Raw genomic sequence first — 11618 nt, forward strand, 5'->3', positions numbered from 1 at the left:
GTATTTGCACACACATGCGCAGCACATCCTAAAGGCCCGTCCACATAGAACTTTGGCGTTGCGTTGGCGTTGGCGTCGCTTTAACAGCTGACTATGAATACATGAATTCAAATGCAGCCGTCCACATAGCCGAAATTCGACAACGCTCACGCCAACACAAAGGAAAAAGATGGCCAACTCTCAACTTTTCGCGTACGTTGCTCGTCAGCTGTTGCAAATAAATACAATTATGTGAAATATTTTTCCTTTTCAATCAAGTGCGGGCAAGAAATATCTTTTTTAGTGCAATTATTGATATGAAATATTAATTAATCTCTCGTTAGTATGTTAATTTAGTGGCCCAAGCATTCGCTGCCAAACGTTCATTGTAGCAAGCATACTTTTAACGTGCGTTCTGTCAAACCAACTCCAACGCCAAAGCCAACGCGAAAGTTCTATGTGGACCGGCCTTAACATTTTACGCTCACACACGTGTGCTGTGCATATAAAAAATTAAAAACTTGCTCACATCACATGTGTGTGCCGTTTGGTAAAAAGCACGAGCACATGTGTGTACTTTATTTTTATTAATATAAAGCACACGCACATGTGTGTGCTTTGCGTAGAGAAACTTATACACTTCGATTTCTATCTCAAATCTTGAAATAATTTTTTAATATGTTTTCTGTCATATAAAAAACAAACAACATCTCACTTTTTATTGAATTGTCTTTCAAATAATAAACAAATTCTTTTAAAAATATATTATGTGCATGTGCATGGGCTGAAATTTGTACAAAAATCGGCTCACACACATGTGCATGTGCTTAAAAACAAACAGCACACACTTTTCTGTGAGCAGAGTTTGTTTTCAACTTATGCACACACATGTGTATGAGCAGTGAGTACAAGTTGAATGTGTTTCTGGCGTGTGTGTGAGCAGAGCATGTGTGTGCAAATACGAACCCTGTGCAAAACTAATAATTAAAAAGTGAGTCTATGCAAAGAACGTTAATCTATAGATGTTAAAACGACGCGAACTCCACACATTGTGCATGCTTACAAGCGCATGTATTGATGCGCCTTGCTTACAATTGAAAAAAGAATCAAATTTTTTGCAGAAATGCCTCACAGCTGACATCACCTGATTTTATTTGCTATAGGGTTACACACAATATCTATTAAAACAACTTTAAGCAGACTCTGGTAAAAACAGCAAAAAAGTTATATTAAGTGTAAGAGTTATTGACCAAAACGCTTTAAGATACTAACGGGTGATTTTTTTGAGGTTAGGATTTTCATGCATTAGTATTTGACAGATCACGTGGGATTTCAGACATGGTGTCAAAGAGAAAGATGCTCAGTATGCTTTGACATTTCATCATGAATAGACTTACTAACGAGCAACGCTTGCAAATCATTGAATTTTATTACCTAGAAAAGTTGGCAGAAAATCCGCTTTTTTATCGACAAATTTTGTTCAGCGATGAGGCTCATTTCTGGTTGAATGGCTTCGTAAATAAGCAAAATTGCCGCATTTGGAGTGAAGAGCAACCAGAAGCCGTTCAAGAACTGCCCATGCATCCCGAAAAATGCACTGTTTGGTGTGGTTTGTACGCTGGTGGAATCATTGGACCGTATTTTTTCAAAGATGCTGTTGGACGCAACGTTACGGTGAATGGCGATCGCTATCGTTCGATGCTAACAAACTTTTTGTTGCCAAAAATGGAAGAACTGAACTTGGTTGACATGTGGTTTCAACAAGATGGCGCTACATGCCACACAGCTCGCGATTCTATGGCCATTTTGAGGGAAAACTTCGGAGAACAATTCATCTCAAGAAATGGACCGGTAAGTTGGCCACCAAGATCATGCGATTTGACACCTTTAGACTATTTTTTGTGGGGCTACGTCAAGTCTAAAGTCTACAGAAATAAGCCAGCAACTATTCCAGCTTTGGAAGACAACATTTCCGAAGAAATTCGGGCTATTCCGGCCGAAATGCTCGAAAAAGTTGCCCAAAATTGGACTTTCCGAATGGACCACCTAAGACGCAGCCGCGGTCAACATTTAAATGAAATTATCTTCAAAAAGTAAATGTCATGGACCAATCTAACGTTTCAAATAAAGAACCGATGAGATTTTGCAAATTTTATGCGTTTTTTTTAAAAAAAAAGGTATCAAGCTCTTAAAAAATCACCCGTTAAAAGGTCATACATATGCAGGAATTCCTTTAAAACAATGCATATTTTGCCAATTTTTTACTTTATTTTAATGACTATTGCCTTTTTTATATCACTTTAAACACCCTGTTGAACATTTTTTTTTGACAGGTACTTTCCAGGTAGCTTCCAGGCAGTTTCCAGGTAGAAGAAGAACCAGAGAACGTATATAAATGAGAAGGCGCATTTCCAGTGGACCGTTTTTGTGGTGCAGTCGGCCAAATATACCACTCGTCGACAAAGTGCACCGCTCGACCGACGGTGTCGGTAGAGAAGTGTCGGCTGCCACCATACCAAAAATTTTTCCGTGCCACCACACTTTGAGCAAATTTACCATAGTTCAAAGCAAAATGAAAAAATAAGAACGAAAAAGGAAAGAGGAACAGAAATAGAATAAGCACTGGGCAGAGGGGATGCTTGCGGAGGCAGGCGCGTGCTTGTGTCGGATCAAAACAAACTGTAAAATAAAAATGGTAGTCGGAACGACAAGTGTACAAAAGAAGCGGGGAACGGGGAAAGGAGCGGGCTTTTGTACATTTGCTTGTTTGCCGAAAATATGATATTTGCGTGAAATCGATTTGCTGGTTGCAAATTCATTTTTGCAAACATGTATGAATTTTTCTGTTTCAGCTATGTTGATGAGATTTTCTAAGTCAATTTTTTCGACTTTTTTCCGCAATTATCTAAAGTCATGTAAAGTGGAACTTTTTCAATAAAACTATTTCATTACAATTTAATGAAACATATGTATGTATGTATGTATATATTTACTTATGCACATACACATATATAATTATTTCTGCAATCAAATTTTCTATTCATGCAAAAAGCCAAACGCATAAATATGTACGTATGTACACATTCATTTGTAAATATGTAGATATGTAATGTATGTATGTAACATATATATGTACATACAAATGTGCGATTGGTCGGCTTTCGTCTTCCCCTCGCCGCTCCCATCCACACACAAATTATTCAATTTCTGGGAATCGACACCAGATTGGCACGTGCGCGAAAATATTAACCCTCCGTTTGCCAAATATTTAGTTTTTCGCATAAGTTTGCATTTAATAAAGCAATACTCGTACATTTTGTATGGAGAATAATATTAATTAATTTAAAATTCTGCATGTAACCATGTTCTCGACGATATATGTAACTTTCATAAAGATTAACCATAAAAATTGTGCTTCATTAACAGTTGCAACCAGCTGAAACCAAAAAAACTATGTCCGCTAAATGGGTTAAAGACCAACTGGAATTGACATTTTTTACACGCATACATGCATACACTCATATACACATGTACAGTGGAGTAGCACTAGGTTGAACAATGCATTGCTTGTACTTTGATGTGTTTGAATCTTTTATGGTACTGAAGATTTGCTTAGGGATGAAAAATATTAAAAATCGTTCGTGCATATATGTAAATATATTTTTATAAACGCTTGGAAGTATAGAAATTTTTAATATTAAAAAATAAATAAAATATTTTTTTTGTATATATATAAATTTTGTTCAAGGCACATTGACCCACCTGTACAAAATTTGTGGCGCGGCATGGACAAAAATTTTACAATTTCGGACCGAAAAATATGAAAACGAGCCAAGTTGCCACGTTACATCTGTGAACTTCCGATAAAACCACATATGTTTGTGATTTTACAAGTTTTGATTTTATTAAAAAAAAATTAATGTATTTTGCTGCAGAAAACATACACTTTTATTTAATGTTTATTAAAATGACACTTTAGAATGTTTAGAGTTAATGATTGAAATATTGGTATGGAACAGAGAAATAGAGTGTTTTGTCAAAAACTACCAAAAATTACCAAGATTCGAGATAACTTATTTTACTGGATATAGAGAAATAATTGCCAATTTTCACTTGGCTGGCCGAGATTTCTTCATTTTAAGATTTTAGAATTTTTGTGTCGGATTGACAAAGTTGCGCTTGTTGGTGAAGAATTTGCGGGGAGATGTGCTGCGGTTGTTTTTATGAATGAATTTACTTGGCCTTGAGAAATATGCAAATGCGTTTATGAATGAAATAGTTATTGTTGTATTTGAGTATACGTGTAATTATGTGCATATATATGTATGTATGCTGCCGTGATTTGTACATATGTACATTTATATGCATGTTCGTAGTTTTTTTGGCAGTAATATGCATATACATATATATGCATGCAAAAACGTTATCAATTAATGGAGCATGTACATACGTATGCGTAGAAAATGCATTTTCATTTGACTCCAAAACTATTTGGGCATTTGGGAATTTCCTGTTGCTAAAAAATTTCCTGTTGCTAAAAAATTGATGTACAAATAAAAGCGTTGTAAAAATATACTTACTTATGTAATATACATACAATTATGTTGACAAATTTAAGTTATTTTAGGTAATATTTTTATTTTATTTTTTAATATAAGTTCTTAAACTATGTACATACAGATAAATTCAGATTTTAAAAATTTAAAAGAAAATAAGAAATATAACAAAAATAAATCCTGAAATGAAACAAATTAAAATTGTTTTTCTACAACTTTAGGTTGGACACGAATTACGAATATGCCTTCTCATATGAAGACAAATTCTCACACGATACGCGTTTGTACATATTTATGTATATACATATGTATCACGAAACTTATAAAGGCCAGCCTATTGCGCATGTACCTATACATAGATGAAATTTCATGAAATGCTCCAATATATAGGTATATGTATGTACGTATATATATATGTGGATAGATATATGTATGTACGTATGGATTGTGGAAAATATTCCCTCAGAAAATCTTATTTCCCTCAGAAAATCTTATCAACTTAGCTGAAATAGAAAAATGCATACATGTTTTGCTGAAACAGAAAAATTCATACATGTTTGCAAAAATGAATTTGCAACCAGCAAATCGATTTCACGCAAATATCATATTTTCGGAAAACAAGCAAATGTACAAAAGCCCGCTCCTTTCCCCGTTTCCCCGCTTCTTTTGTACACTTGTCGTTCCGACTACCAATTTTATTTTACAGTTTGTTTTGATCCGACACAAGCACGCGCCTGCCTCCGCAAGCATCCCCTCTGCCCAGTGCTTATTCTATTTCTGTTCCTCTTTCCTTTTTCGTTCTTATTTTTTCATTTTGCTTTGAACTGCTCGAAGTGTGGTGGGACGGAAAAATTTTTGGTATGGTGGCAGCCGACACTTCTCTACCGACACCGTCGGTCGAGTGGTGCACTCGTCGAGGTGTGGTGTATTTGGCCGACTGCACCCCAAAATTTCTGGCAGAAATTAGTTCACAGAGAAAATGCGCCTTCTCAGTTATAAACGTTCTCTGGAAGAACATTTGTCACTTGTATCAAAGGACATTTACATTTACATTTGCGTTCTTTGCATTTACGTTCTTTGGACAATACAACTGTTTTAACAGGAAAATTATATGGCAGCACTGGAAAACTTCGCGATAACCATCTGGGAGCCACTCACATCGCTGTTTGTCATTATCACAAAAAATTTAAATAAAGTAAAATGAAGAAAGTTTTGGTAACAGGTGGGACAGGACTAGTGGGTAATGCCATCAAGACCGTAATCAACGGAGAATCTTCCCAGGATGAATGGATTTTTGTTGGTTCCAAAGATGCTGACTTGACGTAAGTAAATGAAATCAAAGGTGCAATCCACCAACAGTGAACTTGAATGCTCTAACCAAGGCACATTAAACAGGTAGTATCAGTAGAGCAAAAACAACATTTGCGTGTATTTTGTTGTTGCTTCTGGTATCGAAAGTGTCAAAAACTGTTCTGAATTTTTGCTTCTAAATCAAAGCGTGCCATGTGAAATACAAAAAATTATAAAAAATAAAAAATTGAAATTGGAAAAAATAAAAATTGATGCAACTTTCTTTCCTAGTAAATTTGTTTGCTTCTCGAAGCATTGATCCATCCTTTGCAAGGCCCAGTAATCAGCGGTCGTGCTGCCGAGTTCCAAAAGCTGCTATTCAATCGCTTGTTTTGTATGGAAAAAGGTTTCACAAGCAAATGGATTTTAACAATTCAGAATTTTTGTGAGAAAAAATTAAAAATATTTGACATTTTCGAGTCCAAATAATTTGAAAATAAATCAAATCAGCTGCTCTACTGATACTACCTGTTCAATGTACCTTGGCTCTAACCCATTTTAGGGACACCAACTCCACCAGGGCCTTATTTGACCGAATAAAGCCAACCCATGTCGTTCATTTAGCAGCGATGGTGGGCGGCCTCTTTCATAACATGAACAATAACTTGGATTTTCTGGTAATTATGAATAAACAAATACTATCTTTTCGAACCGCTTGTGAATGACGAATTTTTATAATTTAGCGGAAAAATATGCAAATAAATGACAACGTACTACAAACGGCATACGAGCACGGATGCATTAAAGTAATTTCTTGTCTCTCCACATGCATTTTTCCAGACAAGACTAGCTACCCGATTGACGAGATTATGCTTCACGATGGTGCGCCTCATCCTTCCAACTATGGGTATTCATATGCTAAGAGACTTATTGATGTGCTAAATCATGCGTATCACGACAAACATGGTTGTCTTTTTACGTCTATAATTCCTTGCAATATCTTCGGTCCTCATGATAACTATAGACCTGAGGTCAGCCATGTCATCCCAGGCATGATTAATCGTATGTATCAACTGATATATGAAGAAAAAAGTCTGCCAGATAACGAAAAAGTGTTTGTGGTTTACGGAAGCGGGAAACCACTGCGTCAATTCATTTATTCCTTGGACCTAGCTAAGTTAATTATGTGGGTTTTGGATAATTACGACAGCGTTGACCCACTAATTCTAAGTGTAGACGAAGAAAATGAAGTCACTATTTTTGAAGCTGCCAAAGCCGTTGCGAAAGCTTTTGACTTTAAGGTACATAATTGCTACGATATAGCCAAGAATACCCTTGATATAATTATTTATTTTAACTTCTAGGGGAAACTAATTTGTGATACGAGTAAAGCCGATGGTCAATATAAGAAAACGGCCTCAAACAAAAAGTTGCGCAGTCTGTTACCAAACTTCCAATTCAGTGCTTTTGAAGATGCCATTGATGCCTCTGTAAAATGGTATATTAAAAATGTAGACAATGCGAGAAAGTGATTTTGATGCATGCGTGTAATCTGGGAAGTTTATTTTTAATCTCATTTTGGAGAATGATGAATTTCGATGATAAGTATGGCAAAAGAAGACAATATCTTGATTACATTGCATTTTATTCCACCTTTTATCCAACTACACGAAAATGATGCTTATTATTTTGATTCACTTGAATTGGTACAGGTATGCGTAGCATCCTTATGTACATATATATGAGAGGTATTAAAATTATACTTAAAACCTTTTTAAGAATTTAAAGGATAATTAGAACTATAAGAGGGCAAGAATGGGCGAACCAGCGCACTTTCAACTGAAAAACAAAAATGTATAAATGGAAGTTTCACGGATCCAGAACTTTGCAGGCGATCTGTGGGGAAAAAACTGAAGAAAATGCAAATGTTTTCGACAACTGAAGCCGGCTCATAGAATTGCATGCAAAAAGCATGATAAGGATCCAGAATACAAAAGCTAGACGGTAATAACAAATGTCCTTCACGAGGACAGCAACTTATTTTCGAGATAGGGAGCAAAATGAAAGAAAAACGTTGTTGATGACATCACAAGAGAACTACGGATTACTCTATACACTTGTGTTCAGAAAATGTCAAAAAAGGGAATCAATTTCACTATACAAAGTAAAGAATTACGACTGGAAATTTGTACAACTCGCATGCCGGAAGGTCAACTAGAAAATACTGGTTTTCTCCGGCAAAAAGTTAAAATTTGATGGCTTCAACGGATTTAATAATAATGGTAACGATTTTTGAAAGGACGAACGATGTTTGTTTCCCCTCCATGATCAAGAAGAGAGTATGGCGTTCTGAACCGCGATTTCGTAGTCTACAGCAGTTCAGATAATAGGCCTGTTCGAGGCACGAAATAAAATTACATCCGCACTGATAAAAATATGCAACACTGTTGCAACTGGTAAAATGATGCCCGATTGGTGATAGGAACTCGTGCAAGGTCAACATTTCAAGTTTCCACAATTACGAATAATCCATGCAAAAAAAGTGTTAAGGGCATTTTTTTTTAACATTTGTCGCATATTTTCGCACCTTTTTCTTAATTATGCTAGCAAAAATACGCACCGATTCGCATTACAGGAGCTGTAAAAACGAGGATAACGAAGCAAAGTCATAATTTTTTCAGCGTTCGTCCTATTCACAGGACCTAAACTTAATCGAAAATATTTAGAATGGGTTTTTTGCAAAGTTGGCGTCTCAGACAATGCAAGTGACGATTGGCAGTTATTACTTAACTTTTCAAAGCGCCTCTACAATTGTCTTCCGGATAGGGGTTTTTTCCATATATTGGAATTAAGGATGTAGTATCTAATACTAAAAGTGCTTTATAGTAGAATTAAAATGAATGGTACGCTTTTATTGGTTCAATGTAATCCTTTCCTTGTGTTAAAGCCACTGTGAATCAAAATAATAAGCATACATTTCGTGTAGTTTGATAAAACTTGGAATAAAGTCTTAAGTAATAGAGGTGTTTTCTTCATTTCCATCGCTTTTCTTTGAAATTGATCGTTCTTCCATATGAGGCCAAAAAGAAACTTCTCCGCTGCTCACAAGTCCACATATAAGCTTGGATCAAGATCCTCAAGAGGAAAGTATGTGTACCTATTCAAGTGCATATTTATTTGTTTGTTACGAGATACATTTTATATGAACATGTCTACATATGTATGACCATTTGCAAACTACTTCTAGTGATATATTTTTTTGAGAAAAGACACTTCTATAACCTCCCCGCAAAATATACTTTGAAAGCCAACAAATTAATTTTATTTGTTAAAGTTTGAAAACGAAAACTAGTTTATTTATGCTTGCTACTTGCACAAGAATTTACTCAGAAACCTAAAAGATATCCGAACGTTAGGGCATTAAAAATTGGAGCGTCCTAACGTATAATTACACAGAACTTGCGCTGAGCTAGCGTGAAAAGGGACGGTGCTGGTTCTTCATCTATCCCAACTCAATGCTTTTAACTGTCCTTTTTAACGATGTCCTATGAAGTGACAATTGTCGCCCTCTGCAGAACTTTTGAACTTGTTCTGAGCTGGCTCTGGCTTAGATGGTTCTGAGACAGTTCCTAGATAGTTCAAAAAGGGTCACCTCCGGGCTAGAAAAATGTGGTTGGTTTTGAGCTGCTTCTAAGAAGTATAGTATAGAGCATTTTCTTTAAATAAGTACGAATGCAATTTTGTAAATAAAAAATTCTTCATTTTATGTTTAAAGAGCTATTTATTTTGCACAAATTTACTTTTTGAGGCAAACTGTGCTTTAAAATTAGGAACATAAAGTGTCTGAAACCGGTATTCTAAAAAATAATTTTTATTTGTTAAGTATAATGGGTATTTCTGGGATACTTATAATTAAAAATCTAAACTAAATCGTGCCAAAAAATTAGAAAAACGGTGATATATTGAATGCTTACTTGTGATAACTCAGCGTTATATTGTATTAAATGTATTGAAATGTAATACATAGATCCGCCGGCATCTAATAAGAACATATAGAATTTTGAATATTCACAATGGTTTTCATGCTAAATATTTTTTCGGAAATTTTTTATTTAAGGATGGCCCATAAGTATTATAACATAAACAAATGAATTCACGTTTCTAACTGTGTTGGAAATTTAGTAGAATTCTAGAAACTGTTATAAAAACTTCAATATTTTAAATCAGAGTTTATAAGTATGCAATTCTATAGCCCATTAAATTTTAGTATAATTAATCGCGCCGATTTTGTAGAACTCTTTTTACGCACGCTCTTGCAGGTACTCTTTTATTTAAATATTTTCATTGAAGATGCAAGATTACACTTGACTACACTAAAATTTGATGGGCTACAAAACAGAATACTTGAAATTTTTATAAAAAAAATCTCTGATTAAAAAGTTTAAAATTTGAAGACAGTTTTTAGAGTTCTAGAGTTAGCAGCACAGTTAAGACTTTAAATTGATATGGTTTGTGGAGTATGACACATAGTACTTAAGTAAAAACGAAAAATATTTAAAATGAAAAACATTGGGAATAAAAAAAAAATCACTGCATAACTACACATTTCGGGTGCTCAGATATACAATATTTACGTATGTACAGTATCGTTCATATCAATAGCACCCCCATTTCAAAGTGACACTGTTTATCACTTTGGTTTATTTTTTTTTAATCTGATTAAAAGGTCAACAATTTTGATGAAAAAGCGTTAAATTTAACTTTGTTTTGTATAAAGTTTTAAGACACGGTTTATGTATATGATTTTGTTTTAAACATGATCATTTTTTTATAAAATAACTAGTAAGCCCGGGGAGACGTTGCCCTGCTACACACAGATACATAGGCAGGTTAACTGCATCGTAGATATTATGGGTCTTCACACCAAAGTTTGGTACTCGGTAACTCGATGTTCGGTAATTTTTGCCCATGTATTTTTTTGTGTAACGCTATTACCGGACACCGAATTACCGAATACCGAGCTCGGTGTGAAGAGCCATATTGTTTCTTACGATTCATTTTTGATATCGAAATTTACAAAATATTGTAATTATTGTTCTCTACGTTTGAAAAAAAAACGATCTCTGGTTACGGTTCAAACATCAGCCAGGGGAATGGATAACATTGGATGGTGTCCAAAAGGTAAATTTTTTGTTACTATTGATATGCGCATGTTTATATGTATAAACATGGGCGTAGCCAGGTAGGGGCAGGGGGGTGCTCGGAGACGATTACACCACAACTCCACCTCAGTCAAGTGTAATGCCTGCGAGGGGTGGAGTCACCTCAGAGTCTGCTCGGGACTACGGACACATAGACAGTGGACCACGTCGTACGTGGCCCCCTGTTGCTCAAACAGAGCAGCCTCCACGGCTAACCACAGTCCGCCCGAGCAGCCCCGCACACTCACACAGCAGCCTCACACAGTCACCACAACACAACAACATAATAACACCACAGACCGTACCACAGCCACTACAGACCACATAACACACACAACCGCACCACCACCCACACGCCGCCGCCAACAACTCCTGGTTCCCCCTACAATCTGCACGGTATGTCAGACCAGGATATTCCGTAATGTGACATCAGTCAAGTGCAACACCTGCCTTGGCTGGTGCCACTTTAGGGCATGCTCAGGTCTGCGTACCACGCGAGATTGGACTGGGAACTTCGAGGACCCGTGTTGCGCTGCTCGGTCGCAGACCCCAATTGCGACGCCCCCCACCACCACCACACGGCGGCAATCAC

At 36.0% G+C, this 11618-nt stretch overlaps 1 protein-coding gene across 1 annotated transcript; it reads left to right on the forward strand.

Annotated features, from left to right (window-relative positions):
• The first annotated feature begins 5638 nt into the window (after positions 1-5638).
• Positions 5639-9139, forward strand: LOC118743493 (probable GDP-L-fucose synthase). Its single transcript, XM_036476215.1, has 4 exons — positions 5639-5857; positions 6388-6502; positions 6569-7126; positions 7190-9139. The coding sequence occupies exons 1-4, from the start codon at positions 5736-5738 to the stop codon at positions 7355-7357; spliced, it is 963 nt and encodes a 320-aa protein (XP_036332108.1). The 5' UTR covers positions 5639-5735; the 3' UTR covers positions 7358-9139.
• The last annotated feature ends 2479 nt before the right edge of the window (positions 9140-11618 follow it).

The sequence above is a fragment of the Rhagoletis pomonella genome, unplaced genomic scaffold (genome assembly GCF_013731165.1).
Source record: "Rhagoletis pomonella isolate Grant_MI unplaced genomic scaffold, Rhpom_1.0 Rhpom_scaffold_00007, whole genome shotgun sequence".
Lineage (NCBI taxonomy): Eukaryota > Metazoa > Arthropoda > Insecta > Diptera > Tephritidae > Rhagoletis > Rhagoletis pomonella.